This window comes from Hyla sarda, chromosome 2, assembly GCF_029499605.1.
Source record: "Hyla sarda isolate aHylSar1 chromosome 2, aHylSar1.hap1, whole genome shotgun sequence".
Taxonomy (NCBI): Eukaryota; Metazoa; Chordata; class Amphibia; order Anura; family Hylidae; genus Hyla; species Hyla sarda.
In genome coordinates this window covers 431,700,349-431,724,597 of record NC_079190.1, presented here as the reverse complement: position 1 = coordinate 431,724,597, position 24,249 = coordinate 431,700,349, and the positions used below count along the sequence as shown (strand labels likewise).

The 24,249-nt window shown below is 44.9% G+C and overlaps 1 protein-coding gene across 4 annotated transcripts in view; it reads right to left on the bottom strand.

Moving 5' to 3' along the window:
• Positions 1–24,249, bottom strand: part of SPAG5 (sperm associated antigen 5) — a 97,180-nt gene that overhangs the window by 35,462 nt on the left and 37,469 nt on the right. For all 4 annotated transcript variants that reach the window (XM_056559100.1, XM_056559096.1, XM_056559097.1 and 1 more), the window contains exons 9-17: positions 19,083–19,202; positions 16,235–16,327; positions 9,694–9,828; positions 8,910–8,982; positions 8,337–8,484; positions 6,937–6,990; positions 5,457–5,571; positions 4,745–4,878; positions 2,066–2,234 (exon numbers count right to left, since the gene is read on the bottom strand). In XM_056559100.1, the coding sequence (XP_056415075.1) occupies positions 2,066–2,234; positions 4,745–4,878; positions 5,457–5,571; positions 6,937–6,990; positions 8,337–8,484; positions 8,910–8,982; positions 9,694–9,828; positions 16,235–16,327; positions 19,083–19,202 (1,041 nt within the window). The remainder of the gene's footprint in view (positions 1–2,065; positions 2,235–4,744; positions 4,879–5,456; positions 5,572–6,936; positions 6,991–8,336; positions 8,485–8,909; positions 8,983–9,693; positions 9,829–16,234; positions 16,328–19,082; positions 19,203–24,249) is intronic.

The following is a 24,249-nucleotide window of genomic DNA, read 5'->3' as shown; positions in this document are numbered from 1 at the left end:
ATCTACACAGAGTGCCTCCAGCTGTTTCACCACTACAACTCCCAGCTTGCCCTGACATCTATTGGCTGTCAGGGCATGCTGGGAGTTGTAGTGGGGAAAAACTGGAGGCACCCTGTTTTAAAAACAATACATGGCTGCGGTGCAACCCGAACCCCGCTACCCCTCCCCCGAACCCCGCTACTCCTCCCCCTCCCCCGCTACCTGAACACCCCCCCCAGACATACCAGGACAGCGCAGCGATGGGCAGGACAGCAGCAACGGGATGGCGGGGCCGGCGTGCAAGGCCAGGGAGCAGGGGAGCCAATGCGCCCTTCTTCTGTTCTCAGCGCTCGCTCCCGCCTGTTTGATTGACAGGCGGGAGCGAGCACCGCAGTGAGTGAATTCCGACTCATTGCCAGGCCTCAATGAGTCGAAATTCACTAGTGACGTCACTGCCGAATGCAGTGGCTGAATTTAAAAGGTATTTTAAACTGTTTTAAAATCACTTTTTTTTATTAAAGTATATTAGAGATAGGTTGTAGTACTACAACATATCAATTTTTTTATTTCATGACAGTGCCCATTTAAAACTAACAAAACTGGCCTCAGATTCCATTTCTTACATTTAAAGGGGTTATCCAGGAATAGAAAAACAGAGCTAATTTCTTCCAAAATCGCTCCCCGTCTGTCTCCAGTTTGGTTGTGGTTCTGCAGCTCAGTTCCATTGAAGTAAATGGAGCCACGTTGTAATAAAACACAACCTGGAGACAGCCTGAGAGCGGTTTTTGAAAGAAATTTGCTCTGTTTTTCTATTCCTGGATAACTCCTTTAAAGCATTAATGTAATTTATATAAACTTTTCACATGTCATGCAGATATGTCAAAAGATTAGATTGGTTAGTGTCTCAGTGCTGAGACTGCCTCAGATCTGTAGATATTTAGTGCCGTGGAATGTGTTACATGACTCAGCACTTTCCAGTGCTGGACTAAGACAATTGGCTGACACGCACACACCTGCCCCCTACCATTGGTTCTTGGGGGGGGGGGGGGTGAGCGCGTGTCAAGTGACCACAAATATGCTGTCTCAAACACTGTTCCCTTCAGTGTGAGTTCGGCTACCACAGCAAGAGGATGTCTCCGAAGCGCTGCGGCTGCAACGTTATTTGCGATGCGGCTGTAATTTAATTTATACCCTGCTATGGTGACCGTGCACCCGCCCGGGGGGTGGGTGATCTCAGCACTGCGGTTGACATTACATTATTTCCTCGCTATGGGGGACCGTGCGGCCGCGGGTGTCATATGCATAGCGTAGCAGCTGGCATCTCATACAGATCCCTGCTATGGGGATTGCGCTGCTGCTGACATGTGACACTCTCCCCGCTATGGGGACCGTGCGCCCGCACGTGTCGTAAAGCTGAGCTTAACGCTTCACCTATCACAGCAGGAGACATCCTCTTGCTGTGGTAGCAGAACTCACACTGAAGGGAATGGTGTTTGAGACAGCATATTTGTGGTTACGTGACACGCGCACACTCCCCCAAGAACCAATGGTAGGGGGCGGGTGTGTGTGTGTCAGCCAACAGCAGAACACTAAATATGGCACGACACCGGATCATCAGGCGCTCATCGTAGACTTATAATGGAGCAGTCTGCTGCAATAAGAAGGACTGAAGCGTGCTGCCGCAAGCTTAATCTGGCAATATCTAAAGAACAAAATGGTTCTCAGAGATGTCATCCGATCTAAGTTTTATATAAAAAAGAAATAGATTACTAAATTTTTGACATATCTGTGTGACATATCAAAAGTTTTAATAAATCCCTTAAAACAGTTTTCTTGTAGTGTTCAGACAACAAAAAATGGGATTACAAAAACATGGCCGCTTTCTTTTATAAAAAGCACAACATCTGTCTACTGGTTTTGCCAGGTATAACATCGCCACTTTAGTGAAGTGAATGGGGCAGAGCTGAAAACACTGGACAACCCATGAACAAAAAGAGCCATGTTTTTTTTTAATCATGTAAACCCCTTTAATTGTTGGTTATAAAGTACATTTACAGTGCCACACCTCATATTACTTATCCTGTACCTCGGTTTTTGTATACGCTCTTAGCTTCTCTATGAGTTCCAGCATATGAGACTTGATTTTAGATACTTCCGTGGAGGAGTCTGAGATTTCTTTGCTCAGTTTCATAATCCTCCTCTGAGCATCCTCCTGAGAGCGTGACAGCTTTTCCTGTAAGGTACTTACTTTCTTCCTGCAAGTAAATCATAACTGAAAATTTTTTTGCGATTTGAATTACCGGTATGCCATTTGATTTAATTATTGAGGTGAAGGGTACAGGGAAGGCCTGTGATCTTTAAGCATTCTTCTCTATACAGATACCACATAATATTGCTACTGGCCATTAAATCACAATAAGCAGTTGTTATCTGGATACTTGGAAGATTATCTAACCACAGGGCCCTCCTCCCTGATTATTTCAGGCTCTACTACCTCTGGAAATTTGGACTGATACAATGTCAGACCACTCTCTTTGATAGACTGTAATACAGCGCAATCTCTCTTTATAGACTGGACTCCCCAAATATACATTACATCAAGTGTTGGGATGTATACCTTCAGATTAGGAAAGAGAAGGTATTATGAAATTAACCTCTTCAGGACACAGGGTGTATGGATGCACCCTGCATTCCGAGTCCTTAAGGACCGAGGGCGTATCCATACGCCCGTGGGAAATCCGGTCCCCACCGCTAGCCGGTTGGGGACCGGAGCCGGATGATTTCAGCAGGCACCCTGGCACATCGCCCAGGGGGGTCCTGAGACCCCCCCCATGTCGGCGATCGGAGAAAATCGCATGTCAATTCAGACATGCGATTTTCTCCAATTCCGGGCTGATCGGGTCTCTGGTGACCCGATCACCCGGAAAATAGGGCTCATCGGAGTTTTCAGCAACAGCCCCAATCAGCTTAAAGGATTGGAGTGAGATCGCAAAGCTGCGATCTACTCCTATCCCCTGCCATTACTCAGAACGGAGTTCTGACCAATGGCAGCGCAGAACAGGGGGTTGCCATGGCAACCCCCGTTCTGCCCGCCCCTGGATGTCGAGGGGCTCTGGGAAGAAGATGGAGGCCATACCTGCAGGAGAAGATGCCTGGGGACCTGGGATCTTCGCTGGAGCCTGCAGGATCCTGATCAGGTAGGGAATCGACAGTGGGGGGGGGGGGGGGGGGTTGGGAATTGAAAGTGAAAGTAAATCGATCTTTACAGTGGCAACCACTAGGGGGGCCAAACTGCAACTCCCAGCATGCCCAGAGAGCCAAAGGCTGTCTGGGCATGCTGGGAGTTGTAGTTTTGCAACATCTGGAGGGTCACAGTTTGGAGACCACTGTTAGTGGTGCCCAAACAGTAGCCCTCCAGGTGTTATAGAACTACAACTCCCAGCATGCTTGGGCAGTCTAGGCATGCTGAGAGTTGTAGTTTGGCAACATCTGGAGGGCTACTGTTTGGGCACCACTGTAACAGTGGTCTCCAAACTGTGACCCTCCAGATGTTGCAAAACTACAACTCCCAGCATGCCCAGAAAGCCTTTGGCTCTCTGGGCATGGTGGGAGTTGCAGTTTGGCCCCCCTAGTGGTTGCCACAGTAAAGATCGATTTACTTTCACTTTCAATTCCCAACCCCCAACTGTCCCCCACTGTCGATTCCCTACCTGATCAGGATCCTGCCGGCTCTACTTTGAAGCCCTCAAATTTTTTCAAAAAGCAAAAGTATGTCCATTTTATGATGTCAACATAAAGTGGACATATTGTGTTTGTGAAGAAAAATAAAATTTCTTTGGAATATCCATTTTCCTTACAATTAGAGAGCTTCAAAGTTAGAAAAATGCTAAATTTTCAACATTTTCATGAAATTTTTGAATTTTTCACCAAAAAAGGATGCAATTAACGCCGAAAATTTACCACCAAAATAAAGTAGAATATGTCACGAAAAAACATTCTCAGAATCAGAATATTCGGTAAAAGCGTTTTCGCGTTATTAATTTGTAAAGTGACGGTGGTCATAATTGTGAAAAAGGGCTCAGTCCTTAAGGTGAAAAAGGGCTGCGTCCTTAAGGGGTTAAAGGGAGATGGGAAAACATAAAATGACCTAATATTTAACACATTACGGCTATGTGTAAAAACTTATGACATGTCATGCAGACATCAATGTAGTAGAATATGCCACTCAGAGGTTTCTTCTGGTGCACAAGTAGGGTCCCATCCCTTTAATTCATAGAATAAAGAACTTGGCACTCAAATATGCAGTTACATTTTATTTAATCCACAATCCAATATACAATGATGTGTTTCGGTCAAATATTGACCGTCATCAAATCCAGGATTGCAATAATGGATCTGATGAAGGTCAATATTTGACTGAAACTTAATTATTGTATATTGGATTGCGGATGTAATAAATCTTAACTGCATATTTGAGTGGCATGTCTTGCAGACATGACAAAGACATGTTGAGACCTCGACCAATCTCTTAATAGACCAATCAAAATTTTAGACATGTCTGCATGACTTTTAAAAAAACATTTTTTAATGACGGTAACACTTTAAATTACGTTTTTAGGTCAAACATATTTAAGAATTTAGTAATTTTTCTTAAATCCAGGATTATTGTTTTCATTGTGGCCACCGAGCTTCATAATAGACCAACAATTCCAGTTCTGTAGAAATCACTTCTCGATTGTCTTGAACAGTCATTCACTCCACTTACTGCAATTCTTGAATGGTATCCTTTAGATTCTCACACAGAAAATTCCTTTCCAGCACTGTAAGATGATGGGTTTTGAGCTGGGATTCAGTCTCTGACACTTGCTCACGACAAACACTGTTCTCCTGCTCAAGAAACTGGAGGGGGAAAAAAGGATAATTGTATTGTAAAGTGTTATGGATTATTAGATGGTGATAGAAAAGCAATTTAAACTTAAATTTTAATAGTACACTTTTTTTTAAAAAAAAACTTGTAATTCTTGTCCTGGATTTAGCTTGTTGCATTTTGCACTGTTCTAGACTGTTGAGTGATGACATATTAAAAAGAGTAAGGTCCCTGGGGCCTCACACACACAAGCCTAAAAGGACCTGACAGGCGAGGAGAACACCTTTAAAACAGGCAAACCATGAGGGGTATCATCTAATCATGGGGGGAAAAAGACACAAGTGATTGAAAGCCACTGCATCCCCTCCCCTGTGGCTGTATACCATTTTTCCCTTGCTCTCTGGGGCATCGCATAGGGCAGAGAAGAACAGTGTCAGAAAGCTGTCCTCCACACATGCCCAGGTTCTCTTTTAAGGAATCCGACTACTAGGTATTTTATTGGGCATGGGATATTTGTAAAGGATGATAGTTTTTGACACTGTTTTTAAACAACAATAAATGAACTGGAAAAAGTTAAAAACAAATCCTATTGCAATAAACAATTAGGTACCTCAAGGCTCTCTGTGTAGCACACAATTTGGGAAGCATATTCTTTTGCAAGCCTTTCTAGCTGTTCCTGGAGGGCCTGCTTCTGGCTTAAGGCATCTGACAAATCCCTTTTAAGGCTGTGCAGAAGGAATAATAATAATATTGTAGTAACAAGACAAACATTATAAAATATAGAGAAGGACTTATCAGAAGTTAAACACAGTCAGCAACAAAGTAGTCAGTAAAGTATAAAAAAAAAAATGTAACCACTTTATTTCAATGAAAAAAAACGAACCTATTTTTATGATCAGAAAATAGTTGGGGCGGCAGCAGCTTCCAGTCATAGCCTATCCCCTTCCCAGTTACTGGATACTAGCTACCATTCTGCATTCTAGTTTTGCACAGTAATCATTTTGGAAGTTTGGACCTTATGGTGAGCTATCCACTTTGAATGTTTGTCATGATCAATGGTGGTTCCCAGCAGATGTACATGTCCTAGTAACATCACAAAACACAATGGCTTAGATTTATCTAATTGGAGTGATTTACCCACAGAAACCAATCACAGCTCAGCTTCCATTTTACTGGAGCTTGATAAGATATGAAAGTTGTGCTGTGATTGGTTACTATGGGCTAATCACTCCAGTTTTTGTCTCTGACAGATTGATCTGGGCCTATTTTGCATTTATAAAAGTAAAAAAGGTGCTATTCAATCTGCTTTCCTCCATTAATATGAAAACAAAAAGGAAAATCAAAGTAACAAATAAATAAAACATTAAAAGGTGGATTCTGATATAGTAAATGACATTTCTCTGACATATGCCATCAGTTTATGACCAGAGATGGCGCAACCTCGGGACACCTAATGATCCTGAGAATAAAGAGCCTGCAGTGCTGATTTAGGCCAGAGGTTATGTTGAATTTAGTGACATGAATTTTGGAACCCAAATACACATACAATGCGTGCCCTATTGTTTTCACATTGTGAATGTCAACGTGTTTTTTTTTTTTCTCTTTTAAGCATACACATCATACAGACAATCTGAATAAGTCATTTCTTTCAGTGTATATCGCTCAGAAATGTAGCAGCCACTGATTAGCTTAATTAACTATAGATAATTGGAGGCCATGACAGCTAGTATAATATGTGAAAAAACATCCGAGGCTATCCTTGAATGCATAGTAGGTTCTTTGCTTATCCAACCAATTGAACCGACTGCCGGGATCCTGTGATCTGCAGATCTCTTCTTGCATGGAGCACGAGGGCAACATGCCCCCTCCTTGCACTGTCTATGGGAGAACAGCGCTCATGCATCTCCAGCACTCCCATAGAGGAGGCATGTGGCTGCCATAGACAATGCATGGAGGGATCATATTGTCCCAGCAATCGGCCCCCGTGCGGACACTTATCTCCTATTCTTTGGATAGTGGATACATTTGAAAATGCAGGAGTAAACCTATAACATTACTCACAGAAGATCAATATAAATATCAGACAATACCTGGGCACAACTTGAGAAGTCAAGTGCTTGTTGCGATCTTGGTATTGCTGTCCTCTAAAAGAAAAGAATTGACAAAGTGAATGCCTTAATAAGATCAGAAAAAGCATGTTATGTATACATGGTTTTGTCTGCTCTGAACAATAACTTTTTATTAGAAGAGTCCTTAATAAGAAATAACATGTCCCAGTACTTAGATCATCAGCGATTAGTTGCACTATTTTTTTTAAGAATTTGCAATTGATCGCCGATTTTTTTTTCAAAGACGTTATCTCAATATAAGCTATACAACAAATGAAATCCAATGTACACAAAGTAATAGATGATTATGTTATCGCCCACCATGATAACAACGTAGACCAATTCAAATTAGTACAGGCTGGCAAGTATATAACACAATACCAGGGAATAGAGATCTCCACAGTAATATCCCATATAAATGGATCATTAAGGCAATGAAATGGTACTTCCCAGTGTTCCCAGGATTGCCAGAAAAAACAAACAGGAAACAAGACATATGAAAGTGAAAGAAGGGGAGCAGGAACCCTAAATATATGCAAGAGGAATAAGGGAAGATAATAGCATAAGAGGTTCAAGGGGAGGAACCTAAACAAGTTATCAATTGCTGCCAAGTTGCATTAAAATCCTTGTGTGAATCCAAGAGAAGACTAATCAATTTATCATTAGCCATATTCCAATTCAATGTGAATCTAACAAAGTGTGGTGGGGTGGATTGAGTTTTCCCATCTCATAGATATGGCAATCTTGGCATCAAAAAAGAGAAATTAAATAAGTTTCCGAACCCTCCTCCTAAATGTTTACAGTATTGGAGGATTCAATAATGCTTCTTCCGGTCTCTTTCAGACTGAGAAGCTAAGGTGATCGATTAGAATTCAGAAGCATCACACATGGGGACAGTCCCACCATATGTGAAGCACGGTTCCTCTATTTTGGCTCCCACAAAGAGAGAGGAGAGGATTAGGGAAACATTTTTGCCGCTCAGATACCATCTAAGTAAGACCTTCCAACCTGCCTCTTTTGTGAAGCAACATTTATCAAGAGTTTGGCTGTAGTAAAAGCCATTTGAGTCCATTCCATCAGTTCAAAAAGCATTACCTAGATCATACTTCCAAGCAGACATGTATGAGAGTTTGATCAAGGACATAAGGGCACAATAAAAGACATAAGGGCCAAATAAAAGAAATAGAGGCCCTACTGTCAGAAGAATTAAATTAAGAGGAAAATAAGCTGCATTTTTTTCAAGAGAACATGGCAGCAAATCCCATGTGGCACAACTGCCAGAGAAATTAATAACTCCCCTTTGGTCAAAAAAAAAATACAATACAAGCGGGCAGATAATGCCGAACAGTTACAAAAAAGCAATACAAGCGGGCAGATCATACCGAACAGTTGCCTCATTTAGCTCTTTTTCAAGCAGTTTCATAGATGAATCCTTAGCATAAAGCAGCTCAGCGAGTTCAGAATTATCCTCTTTCAGTTGTTCAATTTCAGATTCCAGTGTACACAAACGCTCCATTAGAGATTCTAGTTCTAAAACAACAGTAAAATTAAATAATTTTTACAGAATAAGTGTGGAAAGAGAAGTGCTGGTTCACAAGTGAATGCAGTAGGGTCGTTATAAGGGGTTATTCAACTTATGTAAATTGATGGATTATCCTTAGAATAAGCCAATATAGCATCATTGGGGATCTGAAGCATTGCCCCTCTGTCAATCAACTGTTAAAAGAGGCCACAGAGCCCGTGTAGGCGTTGCAGTCTCAAATGTTTACGTTCATTTCGGACTCGCTGATACTTGCAGCCTCGTTCCATTTGGGCAAATTATGGCAAAAAAAAGTACAGCGTTTGTAATATCTTGTAAACTGCTGTTTTTCAAGTTTTTTATTTGTTATATATTGTAAATGAAAAAACAGTGCATGTAGATTCACTCAGACAAAAGTAAAATTGACAAAACATACCTGCACCCAGGCGTGAATTCTCCAGCTTCATTTGCTCATTGTAAAAGTCTATTCTTTCTATCTCACTATGTACCTAATAGAACCAAAAGAATGGACACAAAGTTTTTGCCATTAGAGTAATATGTAAACATTTGAGTATGTATCATGAATACATAAGAGCCTCTTACAGCCATGAAGGGGTTGCTCCACCAATGACACCTAACCCTTATTCACAGAATAGGTGATGCGATTATGAGAGGGTCCAATACATTTGGAAAGGAGTGTCGGCTACACATAACTCACAACTAACGTATACACATATCCACTATCCTAAGGATATGGGATAAGTGTCATTGGTGGGAAAACCCCTTTAAAGAGAGCCTATCATCACTTTCATGCTGCCCAAACCACAAGTCTGCATGACAGTCCTCGTTGGCTTCTCCCTGCTCCACCAGCTTTAATTCATAAATAGCTTTCAATACCCAAACATGGAAAGAGCTATTCATTAGGAAGAAGCCACTGGGGACGACTGCCCAAATGACAGGTTCCCTTAAAGAAAAGGAGATACCGTATCTATATGTCTATTTAGACCATATTAATTGCAGAGAGGAGGATGTGGGTCATATGCCTGAAAAACTTGCTCATAGTCTTATTGGTCTATGCAAGTAAGGAGGTTACATGGCTTGGAGAGAGCAGTATGTTCTATGCACAATGGCCTTTCAAAAGTAAAGTGTTCCAAAAAATGCTGTTTTTATTCATCATATACTGAACAGGTCTGACTTTTATAAACTCTTCACAAACTTACTTTTTCATTTTCTAGAACTGCCATGTCTCTTTCCCTCTTAATTTCTTCACACTCTTCAAGTATCGACTGTGTCTTCTCCTTCATAACTTCAAACAGAAGCCAATGCCGAGACATCAACTCTCGTGCATGAGAGCACTAGCATCAGAAACCACACAATAAAGAAGGAAAGCAAAAAGCATTGTGTAACTAACAGTGGCAGATATCATAGCATGCAGAGACTAGTAAAATGTCCAGGCTTCTGAATAATATCTTTGATTGTGGTACTGAGCATGCAAGAGGACAATATATGCTTGGATAAAACTATTCTCCCAAAATATAATGCAGAGTGACTCTAAGTGCAGACACCTCACTCCTGCACAACGACTGTAATGTACAGCTTTGTTTCAGGTCAAGAGGCTGCACCTAAAAGCCCTATGCACAACCTACTAGACCCATCCAGTCCACTGAAGATGCATGGAACAGCACTGCCTGGAGTCCCGCAGACAGACAATCTGTATCTCACCACTTTACTCTAACCTTTTAACAACTACTAGTTACTAGAACTAAATGTGCTCTAGGTTTGCAATACAAAAAAATAAAAAATTTATATTTTATTAGGTTAGGTTGTTGTGCTGGCTATTTTTCTTTTTGCTTGTTTGTACAACTCAGGGGGAAATGGCACCCTCTTTAGATGTGCACCCCTCCCCCCTTTTTCACAGGTGGTGTTTTAAATTGTTTATGGATCCAGCATGTCACCCAGTCAGAGGCTATATGCCCAGCAGAGGTGAGTTGGTATCTGAGTGTTAGGCTCAGAATTTGTGCTAGGGACCCATCCTAAATGAGGCCACCTCCACGTGGTGGATGGGGGGGGGACACTTTTTGATCAAAAAAGTGTGCTAAGAGACTAATTTTTTTGACCAATGTGTGCTGCTGCAATCCTTATTTTTATTTTATTTTTTTCTACCTACCGTAAAATCGGTTTCTCAGAGGATCCATTGGGGGACACAAGAACTGTGGGGTATCTCTTGCTGACACTAGGCAACATTAAAAAAAAAAAAATGAAAGAAGTCAATCCCTCCTGCCAGGATATACCCTGCCTACTGACTCTGAGATAATCCGTTTAGTCGCAAAGCAGTAGGAGAGGACCGACAGAAAAAGAGGTTGTCCGAGGGATCCCACAGACAAAAAACAAACGAACCCCCGACAGACAACCAAAACCATAGGCAACAAACAAACAAGGGGTGGGTGCTGTGTCCCCCAATGGATCCTCCGAGAAACAGATTTTATGGTAAGTAGAAAAATCTGTTTTTCTCGGTTGGCTCCAATGGGGGACACAGGAACCGTGGGACGTACCAAAGCAGTCCCCGGGGCAGGATAGAGCCCAAGTCAGAGGAATCAGGTGGAAGGCTGAGGCATCGCTGCCTGCATTACCTTGCGACCCAAAATGGCGTCAGCAGACGCAGATGTGTCCACCTGATAGAATTTTGTGAATGTGTGCGAGGATGACCACGTGGCCTCCTTACAGACTTGTAAGGCTGAAACCCTGTTACAGAGAGCCCAAGAGGTGGAATGAGCTGTGACCCGGAAGGGCGGGGCCTTCCCCTTACACCGATACGCTTCCGAGATGGCAGAAGGGATCCACCAAGAGATGGTCGTCCGAGAAGCAGGAAGCCCCTTACGACTACCTTTCGGAAGAACAAAAAAGGAATCACTCTGGCGGAAAGAGAAGGTGACTGAAAGGTAAATCCGTACAGCACGGACCACGTCAAGACAATGTAGCGAGCGTTCCTGAGGGTGGGACAGATCTGAGCAAAAAGAAGGGAAAGCGATATCCTTCTTCAGATGGAAGGAAGTAACCACCTTGGGCCAAAAGGAGGGAAACAGTCGGAAGACAACCTTGTCCTGATGCAGAAGCAGAAATGGAGACCTGCAGGAGAGCGCGGCCAATTCGGAAACCCTCCGAATGGAAGTGACCGCAATCAGGAAAGCCACTTTCCAGAGAAGGCGAAGAGAAATGTCTCAGAGGGGTTCAAAATGGAGCCCCCTGCAGGGCGCCAAGGACATGGTTCAGGTCCCAAGGTGGGCTCGGGGACCTTAACGGCAGAGCCGCACAAGCCACTCCCTGCAGAAAAGTTCAGACATGAGAGTTGGAAGCCATGGGTCGCTGAAAGAGAATTGAAAGAGCCAACAACCGGCCCTTGAGGGAACTAAGCGCAAACCACTGGTCCAAGCCAGTCTGCAGAAAAGCAAGAGGATTATGGGATTTTGCAACAAAGCAAGGAACTTGCCTGTTGTGACAAAACGCAAAAAGATCCACGTCCGGGTTCCTAAACGATTGCTAATCTCTGCAAAGACCTCCGGGTGGCGAAACCATTCCCCCGGGTCAGCGGAGGAGCGGCTGAGGAAATCTGCCTCCCAATTGTCCATCCCCAGAATGTGAATCGCCGATATGGACGGGACTCCAGGGAGCCATGGCCAGGCCAAAAGGGAAGAGCTACAAGTTGAAAGTGGTCTTCCACCACAGCAAAGTGGAATACCGCTGATAAGCAGGAAAAATGGGGATATGTAGATATGCATTGTGAATGTCCACTGAGGACAGGTACTCCCCCCTGGTCCATGGAGGCAACAAACAGACCTGAGAGACTCCATGCGGAAATGCATCAGGAAGAAGTGACGGTTGAGGAGCTTGAGGTCCAGGATGGGGCGGACAGAGCCCCCTTTCTTTGGGACAACAAAAAGGGTTTGAGTAAACGTGAAAAATGCTCCTTGGGAGGAACTGGAACGATCACTACCTGAGCGAGGAGAGTGTGAAGAGTGACTTGGAAAGCCACCACCAAAGACGGGAATGAGGAGGGCGGGAATGGAAAAAAGATCATGGGAAAAGGAAGCGAATTCTATGCGATAGTTGTCCCGAACCCAAGAATCCTGAACCTGAGCCAGCCATGTATTCCAAAAGGGGGATTAAAGAACTCCCACCCGAGAAGACTCGGGTCGTGGTGCCCCTTCAGGCGGAGGGAGGGTACCTACTTTTGTGGGAAAGTGACCAGAGCGGCCCTCCGGTTTCCAGGAAGGACATGCCTTGAAGGTAGGGCCCTTATGGGGTTGGACACTGGTTTGTTCGAGCGACCCTGGGAGAAAGATGGAAAGGGCAGAAAGGAAGAGGATTTTCAATGGGGGTCTGTGAGGCACGACTTATTTTGCGGAAACAAAGAACTTTTACCACCAGTCGCCTCATAGATTCTCTCATCTATGTGTTTTCCGAAAAGATGGGGAGACCAAAGTAAAAGCAAAAGCCGGGAGAAATGAGGAACTCGCTTCTTCAAAGGCAAATTTTGCCAGATTTTCTATCTTCTTGTCAGCAGGGTCCTTGAAGGAAGCTGCGTTGGCCAATGGCAGTGTCGTAGACAGGCGGGAAACCGGAGGATCTACCTAAGGTGGAGTCGACCACTTTAGAATCAATTCCTGAGAGAACGGAAATAACAATCGCAATTTCTTGTTCCCTTGGAAGAGTTTCTCAGGATGCTTCCAAGCCGTGTCCAAGAGGGAGTCAAATTCAGTGTGAGGCCTCAAGACCTTGGGGTTGCGCCTGGAGCGACGAAAGGAGAGTTCAGGAGCTGGATCCGAAGTTCCTGGGTCCTGTAAATTGAAGGTGTCTGTAATGGCTGACACTAAACTGTCCACCATGTCCGACACTTTAGTCTGGTCCTCCATATCAGAGGGAGAGTCAGACACCTTATCCGCCAGCTCTCCAGGAGATCGAGAGCGTGCAGTAGTGGATTTGGACTGAGGTGTGGCGGATCTGGAACAAGGATGTGAAGACCCGGAACATACTCCGGTCACATGACCCCCAGGGTGGTGGTGACGCCGGGAAGCTGGAGACATTGAGTGAGATGGGCAGCAGGGAGACCTGTCCGGAGACCGTACCTCCGGGGAGGAATTAGATGACAGGACCATAGGGAGTTTGTGGGAACACCTGGAAGAGGGATCAGGAGAGAGTGAGCGGTCAACCTGGAAAGAAGATCGCAAGGAGGAGCGCCATGGTAATGACCCCCAGCACTAGCAGCTAATAGGGGCCTGAATAGGAGGATTAGAGGGGGGTGCGGGAGCGCTGAGCAGGAAGCGCTCCCTGATTAGATAGAGGGGAGGAGCAGAGATTCAGTACCCAAAATGGTGGTGCTGGAGTGCAATCCCCCCTGCTGCAGGAGAGACCACAGGTACTGTGCCGAGGGGTGTCCCAGAGGGGACTCACAGCCCCAACCCCTGCATGTGAAAGGACACCCTCCCAGAGGCAAACTGTAGGGAGACCTGGCCCCTGTAATTATAAAGAAAACGACCCCCAAAAATAAAGATGAGATAGGGAGAGAGGGAAGGGGGAATATACTCACCTGACCCCCCAATACTCACCTAGAAGACGTCTTCAACCAGCTAGGTGTCCCTGCATCATGCTAAGCTGTGTCAGCAAGACTAGCAGGGACTGTGGGGGGACCTGGACCCTAGGTGTAACCCCTGGTGCTGGCCATTGGTGAGAAGGGGTTACCGGCACATACGTTTATGTTGCCTAGTGTCAGCAAGATATACCCCACGGTTCCTGTGTTCCCCAATGGAGCCAACCGAGAAAGAAGAAATTAAATGTAAAATGCTGACTAATGCCATGAGAGAATACATATTGGGGGCAGACATTTATTCTATGTATAATCAATTCCAGAGACACAGCAGTCGGTACAACACTTATGCACTGGTGAAGCTTTGCACAATACTGAGCTATTGCACACAAAAGGAGTAGATGAGCTGTGGAGGTGCTCAATCTCTATAGAATTCACACAATCTTGCAAGAAGTAGTAGAAATCTGTGTTGAATTTGAGGTGGATATTTTTAGTGGTGTTTGAAACCGTAACCTGAAAATCTTTTTGTATCTAAAGATACCTTATGTGAGCCGAGAGGGAGAAATCCCTGCCATTATCAGTCCTTTAGGTTTAAGTACTGTGAATAATGGAGCAATTGAAGATCAAGAATGTCTAGATAATCTGTATGAGTTACTAGAAGAATCTACAGGCTTTGTGTCTCCTGATGAGTAAATTCTGATTCAGGATTTTAGAGGAGAAGTTAAATCTACTTTTTGCCCCCTCACGCAGCCTGGCTCTAATATCGAGTTTTTTGAGAAGAAAGTGCTTGAGAAAATGCATGCACTAATTTATCCAATGGATCCCCCCAACTTGTCCACGGCGGAATTTTCCACGCTAAACTATTTGAAAAACAATAATATCGTAATTAAAAAAGCAGACGGGGGGGGGGGGACTCAACATTGTGATAATGTCAAAAAAGTATTACATGCAAGAAGCCTATAGACTAGGGATGTCCCAATACCATTTTTTTAAGACAGAGTACGAGTATCGATACTTTAATTCTAGTACTCGCCGATACCAAGTACAAGTACTTCTATTTTAAAGGGAATCAGACACCAGGGTGACCCGGTTTCTGGTGCTGCTTACTGTATGATATGTGGGTCCTTGTTGTGTACAATGGAGGCGGCTGCTGTAGTACGAACCAAGATTTCTCTCTTCTCCATTGGGCAGAACAGGGAATTTGCATTGGTGGCGAGACCGATGTTAACATGGTGAGCAGTGGCAGAAACCGGGTCACTTGCACTATATAACTATAAATTCAAGTCAGTGCAGGTGACTGCTGTAAGATTGTCTTTAATAGTAGGTAGTATTTAGACAGCAGCAGGGCCCCCCCTTTAGACAACAGCAGGGCCCCCCCATTTAGACAGCAGAAGGCCCCCCCCGTTTAGACAGCAGCAGGCCCCCCCCCCCCTTTAGACAGCAGCAGGGCCCCCCTCTTTAGACAGCAGCAGGGCCCCCTTTAGACAGCAGCAGCCCCCCCGCCCTTTAGACAGCAGACGCCCCCCCCCCCCGTTTAGACAGCAGCAGCCCCCCCCCCCGTTTAGACAGCAGCAGGGCCCCCCCTTTAGACAACAGCAGGGCCCCCCCCCTTCAGACAGCAGCAGGGCCCCCCCCCCCCTTCAGACAGCAGCAGGGCCCCCCCCCCCTGTTTAGACAGAAGCACGTCACTCCCCCTCCCACGCCACACGCCGCCCCCTCTATTCATGTCTATAGGAGGGGGAGTGACGCTCCGTGCACTGATGACCGGGATGCCGCGCCAGCAATCATGAGGGTCCCCAGCTGCGAGATCCCCACGATCTAACATCTTATCCCATTTCTTTTTGATAGGGGATAAGATGTTTTGTGCCGGAGTACCCCTTTAATACCCGCCTTGGAGAGAATGTATACTCCCTGAAGACGGGAAAAGGAGCCCCCAGACTGAAGAAACACCATCATAGTGTGAAACAGTGCCGTAACTCTGGTTTCATGTGGCGTCCGACTGTCTCTGTGAAGCGCTTTTTATACTGCACCCAACAAAAAAGTATTGAGCACCTTGAGCGGTGAGTGAACTCTCTTCATTTCTACTACTTCTTGCAAGATTATTTATTCTATGTATATTGCCAGCTTTAATGCATTGAATATGCTTACAAATCTTATAGGCCAATAATAGGTCTCATTACCTGCCTCTGCAATTGGGTTTGGTTTTCGTCTTCTTCAGAGCAAACATACAGAGCCCTATGTACAAACTCTGCCAATTCTTCATTGAAGAAATGCTTCATGTGGGGGGGAAAAAGGGGGGGGGGGGTGAAAATACATTAAAGGGGTATTCCGGAGGAGGAAAAAGTTATACAGATTAGTAAAATGACTTCTATTTAAAGCAACATTCTGGGAAAGTATATATTTTTTTTGCTTATGAAGCACAGAATAGGCTATTAGAGAATAATCTAGAGGTTCTTGTGTATACCTTTGGCTGATGTGGCAGGCATGAGTTAGGCTCCATTTTGATTTACAAATGCACAATGATGTGCATTAATGCAGCCTATATTTCTCATGAATCCTCTGGCTTAGGGTCAGATGTTTAATCACTCCAGCTGGGCATCTTATTAGGTTGCTAGAGGTTACCGAGGTAAAATAAAACTTAAAGAGTACCTGTCAGATCCAACAAAAAACTTTTTATATATCACTCAGAACCTAATCCTGATCATTTACATCTAATTTGTATGTGTCTAGCACCTTTATTTTTTTATTACACTTTAAATTTAGCTAACTAGTCTGAATTCCGCTCAAAGGCCTCACTGTGCAGGTCTACGCCTCCTCCCTCAGTATGCTTTCTGCTAACATCTCCCCTAGCATTAGCAAAACTACAACTCCCAGCTTGTCCTCACTGACAGTAGCGGGACACAAGCTGACAGTGGGAGGATTTTTCCTCCAGCTGTGAGCCCTGCGCTCACAGCTGTCAATCAAGGAAGTGTGTCCATGACATGGTGATGATGCATGGACACAGCAGGACTAGCATGTGTCCAAGCAGGGAGGGAGGGCCGTTGTTTAACTGGCTTTTTCAGTATAAAATACTGAAAATGTTCTAATGAAAGCAATTGCAAAACCTTTTGGTTTTGCATGCTTTGCAACATACCAAAAGTTAAAAATCATAACCCTTTCAATTTTGCACCTAAAAATCCTTATGAGGGCTTATTTTTTGCACCAACAATTCTACTTTGTAAGGACATCAGTCATTTTACCCCAAAATCTACGGTGAAATGGAAAAAAAAAATCATTGTACGACAAAATTGAAGAAAAAACACAATTTTGTAAATTTTGGGGGCTTCGGTTTCTACGCCGTAAATTTTTCGATAAAAATGACACTATCTTTATTCTGTAGGTCCATACAATTAAAATGATACCCTACTTATATAGGTTTGATTTTGTCGAACTTTTGGAAAAAATCATAACTACATGAACGAAAATTAATACATTTAAAATTGTCCTCCTCTGACCTCTATAACTTTTTTATTTTTCCGCGTACGGGATAGAATGAGGGCTAATTTTTTGTGCTGTGATCTGAAATTTTAATCGGTACAATTTTTGTTTTCATCAGTCTCTTTGGTCGCTTTTTATTCCTTTTTTTTATGGTATGAAAAGTGACCAAAAATACGCAATTTTGGACTTTGGAATTTTTTTGACCGTGCGGTTTAATTTACGATATACTTTTATAGTTCGGACATTTACGCACATGGCGATAACATATATGTTTATTTTTAATATGTTTATATATTATGTATGTGGAATTTTGGAAAAGGGGGGGGGATTTAAACTTTTAATAAGGAATGGGTTAATGTGTGTGTTCTTAAACTTTTTTTGAACCTTTTTTTTATTACACTTTTAGTCCCCTTAGGGGACTTTTAGGCGGAATCATCTGATTCATATACAGATCAATGGGGTTACATAGAATCCCATTGATCTGTGTGCTCTGCGCTCGATTGATAAAGCCTGGTCCTGCCAGGCTTTATCATTTTATCATTCTGAGCACAGGAGCTGGCATGAAAGGAGAGGTAAGCTCCACAGTGGATGACAGAACGATCCACCCCACTGGACCACCAGGGACGGGATACAGGCACCTTTAGATGCCGCATGTCGGCTATTAATGCTGGCCCCCAGCTACAGGAATCAGCTGGGGGCCAGCCGGTATGACGCGGGCTCGAGACGTGAGCCTGCACCATACCCAGTTAACGGAAAATGGACGAGCATAGACGTCCATGGTCATCAACGGGTTAAATGATGTATATGAAGATAGAAAGCCTTTATGTTGAGTTCACATGTTGAGTTTATTTTGAGTATTTTTTCTGAATTTTTTAAGTTTTTACGGAATATTTTCAGTTTCTGGTTCAATTTAAAAAAATTGTGTTTACATTTTATAGCAGTTTGTAGAAAACTGCGGTAACAGTCCCTTTTTTGGGAAAATCAGTGCAAAAAAACATAAAAGATGCAGCAAAAGAATAAAACATGTGAACACAGCCTCAGGGATCCTGTATATCTACTATATAGCCTGATCATAGAGGTCGGAAGGGAGGGATCTGGTAGGTGATGATGTCATCATATAGTTTACAGATAGTCAGGCCCAGAACTGACATCCTGTTGTGACCATTAAGCACTAGACGGTTTGGAGAGTCACACTTCCTATCATATGACCAAGAGTAATGAAAAGTACAGCTATGCTGGAATAAAACAAATGGACTATTGATGGTGAGTGTGCATGACATAGGGGGGCCTCTATGTTCTGGAGGAACTTGTGTAGTCCTTCGAGTCAGAGGTTCTGTACAAAGCAGAAGTGTTACTATAGAGATTTGTTTCTGCTCCTGACAGTTCTTGACATGGACAAAGGTGGTAGCAGGGAGCACCATCTCCAACTCCATTGAAAATCGGAAATGTAAACAGAAGGTAGGTTTCACCAGTCCTTCTAAAAATTAAATAAAATCCTTTCCTAGTTTACAGATAAACGTATGCTACAGATCGACATACAGTATGAATTACCTGCTGCTCATACACCTCCTTTACAGACTCACAAAGCTCTCTTTCAGATTCTAAGTCCTGGCGCAGCTGAGTAATGACTGCAGAGGAATGGATCTCAAGATCCTGGAGACACTGGTCCGCCTGAGAGAATATACAGATATTTTGCCAAGTCAAACAAAATCCAGCTCTGTGGCTTAAATATAAATAAGTAGGTTTATTGTATGACACTGTTGTGAAAAACCATATAAAACAACAACTGACATTACTTTTAACCCCTTAAGGACGCAGCCAATTTTATTTTTGCGTTTTCATTTTTTCCTCCTTGCCTTCTAAAAATCATAACTCTTATATTTTCATCCTTACACTAGTATGAGGGCTTATTTTTTGCGCAACCAGCTGTCCTTTGTAATGACATCACTCACTTTACCATTTTTTTTTTTTTTATGCTTACCGTTTCTTGGAGGATCCATTGGGGGACACAGAGATCGTGGGAGGCTGACACTAGGCAAAGAAAGAAAGTCGGCCCCCCTCAGTTTAGTACCAAAGCAGTAGGAACGGACCGACAGAGAAGGAAAAGCAGTAACAGTCCGAGGGAAACCAGACAAAAAATAACCGAACCAACCCACGGACAGAAAACAAAACCAAAGACACCAGAACAAATAGGTGGGTGCTGTGTCCCCCAATGGATCCTCCGAGAAAGAGATTTTACGGTAAGCATTAAAAAAAATCTACTTTTCTAAGTTGGCTCCATTGGGGGACACAGAGACCGTGGGACATACCAAAGCAGTCCCCGGGGTGGGAGAGAACCCAAGCAAATCAGGTGGAAGGCTGGACCACAGCCGCCTGAAACACCTTGCGACCCAAGCCGGCATCAGACGACGCAAATGTGTGCACCTGGTAAAATTTGGTAAAGGTGTATAAGGACGACCAGGTGGCCGCCTTACAGACCTGCAAGGCCGAAGCCCTGTTGCGGTGAGCCCAGGAGGCCCCGATGGAACAGGTGGAATGAGCTGAGACCCTGAAGGGCGGAGTCTTCCCTTTGCAACGGTAAGCTTCCGAGATGGTGGAACGAATCCACTGCAAAATTGTTACCTTGGAAGCGGGAAGTCCCTTACGACAACCCTCCGGAAGCACAAAGAAGGCGTCACACTGACGGAAAGAGGAAGAGACCGAAAAGTACATCCAGACAGCCCGAACAACGTCAAGACAATGAATCAAGTGTTCCCGGGGATGGGACGGAGAGGGGCAAAAGGAAGGGAGGATGATATCCTCATTTAGGTGAAAGGAGACCACCTTAAGTAGAAAGGTGGGGCTGGGCCAGAAAACAACTTTGTCCTGAACCAATACAAGAGGTACTGGACTAAATAGGGGGAACGGAAGGAGAGAGCCGCCAGCTCAGAGACCCTCCGGATGGAAGTGACCGCAATGAGAAAAGTCACCTTCCAGGAAAGGACGCAAAGAGAGACATCCGGGAGAGGTTCAATTGTAGCACCCTGTAAAGCACCAAGAACCAGATTCAGATCCCACAGAGGAGTGGGGGATATGTACGGCGGAGACGCATGAGCCACGCCCTGTAGAAAAGTGCAGATGTGAGGATCGGACAGAGCATGGATGGAGAGAGCAGACACCTGACCCTTAAGAGAATGGAGGGCCAAGCGTTGCTCCAGACCAGACTGTAGAAAGGACAGCAGGCGCAGAAGGGAGAAGACGACCGGTGAGATGGATTGAGACTCACCATCAGAAGTAAGACCTCCAAGTACGGTGATAAATCTTGGCCAAGGAATGCTTGCGAGCCTTGATCATGGTGCGGATCACCTGGGGGGAAAAAAATCCCTGAGATGGAGAGGACTGTGTTCTGCCCAGAGCAGAATCATGGAGACTTCGGCCATCGCCGCAGAGCTGCAGGTGCCGCCCTGGCGATTGACATATATGCTACCGCCGTGGCGTTGTCAGACTGGACCCGAACAGGACGGTCCTGGAGAAGCCGCTCCCAATTAAGAAGGCAAAGGTAAATTGCCCTGAGTTCCAAAATGTTGATTGGGAGGAGAGCTTCCTGAGAGGATGTAGTAATGAGGCAGGAATGACCTTCCCCGCCAAAGAAGGAGACTGGCACACCCCGAGCTCGAAGGATGGCAATCACCGCCGCCAGTACCGTGGTGAAGACCCTTGGGGCCATGGTCAGGCCGAAAGGAAGGGCCACAAACTGAAAGTGGCCTTCCAGATCGGCCAAGTGGAGATACCACTGATGAGCCAGAAAAATTGGGATGTTAAGATACGTGTCCCAGATGTCCACTGAAGAAAGAAACTCTCCTAGATCCATGGACGCCACCACCGAACGGAGACTCCATGCGGAAATGTCGCAGGAGCAGGCGTCTGTTGAGAAGCTTCAGATCCAGGATAGGGCAGACGGATCCCCCTTTCTTGGGGGCGACGAAAAGATTTGAGTAGAACCCCAGAAAGCGCTTCTCGGGAGGAACCGGAACAACCACTCTTTGAGCGAGAAGGGTCCGAAGGGCAGTCTGAAAGGCCACCGCCAAGGAAGGAGAAAGAGGAGGGCGGGATCGAAAGAAGCGATCCATGGGGAAAGAAGCAAACTCCATCCGGTAGCCGTCGGAAATTAAGTCTCGGACCCAAGAATCCTGCACCTGAGCTAACCAAATGTCCCAGAACAGGGACAAACGACCACCCACCCGATAAGAATTCCCGGGTTGAGGCGTTCTTCAGGCGGAGGGCTTGCGGGTGCCTGAGTTGGCAGCAGAGCGTACGGAACAGTTATCCGACTTCCAGGAAGGACAGGCCTTGAAAGAAGGAGCCTTCCGATCCTGTGAGGATGCCAGCCTGGCTGTACGACCTGTGGAAAAACTTACCTAGAGGAGGTCTGCATCATACCGGGCTGAAACAGCGAGACGAGCAGGTAGGGTAGGGGGACCCGGACCCAAGGTACATCCCCAGGTTCTGGCCGGTAGCGAGAAGGGGTTAACTCTGCATACTCTATGCCTGTGCCCCTTCATCGCATATGGGGGAACAGGTAGTACACGTCCCTAACCTAAAAAATAAAGTAAAAGACCAGGTATGGAAAACTGCGTCTGCCTCCTACAGACACTAAGCTAAAACTGATTAGCTCAGAGTCAGTAGGCAGGGTATATCCTGCCAGGAGAGGCCGACTTTCTTTCTTTGCCTAGTGGCAGCAAGATATACCCACGGTCTCTGTGTCCCCCAATGGAGCCAACCGAGAAAATACTATTTGTGTGGGGAAATTGAAAAGAAAACGCAAATTTTGAAAGGCTTTGTTTTCATGCTGTACAATGTATGGTAAAAATGACATGTTTTCTTTATTCTGTGGGTTAATACTAATAAAATGATACCCATGATTACATACTTTGCTATTATTGTACAGCTTTAAAAAAAACTCAAAGTTTTTAACAAAAAAACAAAAAAGTACGTTTAAAATCAGTACGTTTTGGCGACCTATAACTTTCATTTTTTGTTTTTGTATAAGCGGCGGTATGAGGGCTAATTTTTTGTGCTGTGATCTGTACTTTTTATTGATACTCCATTTGCATACATTAAGCTTATAATTTTTTTTTTTATATTATGTGACAAAAAAATGTTTCGTTTTTTTATAGTCCCAATAAGATTTTTATGCTTACCGTAAAATCTCTCTCGGAGGATCCATTGCGGGACACAGAGACCGTGGGTATATGCTGCTGCCACTAGGAGGCTTGACACTAGGCAACAAAAGAATGTCGGCCCCTCCCAGCAGGAATTACCCCACCTACAGACACTGAGCTCCAGACACAGTTTAGTTCCAAAGCAGGAGGAGAGGACAGACAGGTAAAGAAAAAATATTAACTGTCCGAGGAAACCACAGACAAAAATATACAGAACCAACCCTCGGACAGGTAACCGAACCAAGGACACCAGAACAAATGGGTGGGTGCTGTGTCCCCCAATGGATCCCGCAAGAAAGAGATATTATGGTAAGCATTAAAAAAAATCTACTTTTCTCGTTCGGCTCCATTGGGGGACACAGAGACCGTGGGACGTACCAAAGCAGTCCCCGGGGTGGGAGAGAACTCAAGCAAATCAGGTGGAAGGCTGGACCACAGACGCCTGCAACACCTTGCGACCCAAACCAGCATCAGCGGATGCCAAGGTATGCACCTGGAAAAATGTTGTAAATGTGTGCAAGGATGACCAGGTGGCCGCTTTACAGATTTGCAAGGCCGAAGCCCTATTGCAGAGAGCCTAGAAGGCCCCGACGGAACGAGAGGAATGAGCTGAGACCTGGAAAGGAGGAGTCTTCCCCTTGCAGCTGTAAGCTTCCAACATGGCACAACGGATCAACTGAGAAATGGTCACCTTCGTAGCAGGAAGTCCCTTACGACGACCTTCAGTAAGCACAAAGATAGAGTAAAACTGGCGAAAGGAAGAAGTGACCGAAAGGTAAATCCGAACGGCCCATACCACATCAAGACTGTGAAGCAAACATTCCCTGGGATCAGACAGAGCTGGGCAAAAGGACGGAAGGACAATATCCTCATTTAGGTGAAAGATGGAGACCATCTTAGGCAAAAAGGACGGGACCGGACGGAAAAAAAAACCTTGTCCTTGTGTAAAACCAGGTAGGAAGAACAGCAGGAAAGAGCCACCAGTTCTGAAACTCTCCTAATGAAAGTGACCGCAATGAGGAAGGCCACCTTCCAGGAAAGGATATGAAGAGGAACGTCTGAGAGGTTTGAAGGGAGTACCCTGCAAGGCACTGAGAACCAGATTCAGATCCCAAGGGGGAGTAGGGGATCTGTAAGGTGGGGCCGCATGAGCTACACCCTGTAGAAAAGTCCGGATGTGAGGATCGAACACCAGGGGATGCTGAAAGAGAATGGAGAGAGCCGACACCTGACCCTTAAGGGAACTTAGAGCCAAGCGTTGTTCCAGCCCAGACTGTAAAAAAGAAAGCAGTCATGGGAGGGAGAACAAAACTGGAGAGAAGGAGTGAGATTCACACCATCGAAAGTAGGACCGCCAAGTACGGTGATACATTTTCGCAGAGGAAGGCTTACGCACCTTGATTATAGTGCGGATAACTTGGGGAGAGAACCCCCTAGCCATGAGAACCGCGGTCTCAACCGCCACGCGATCAGATGCAGCGACAGTAAATTGGGGTTGCAAAGGGGACCCTGAGAGC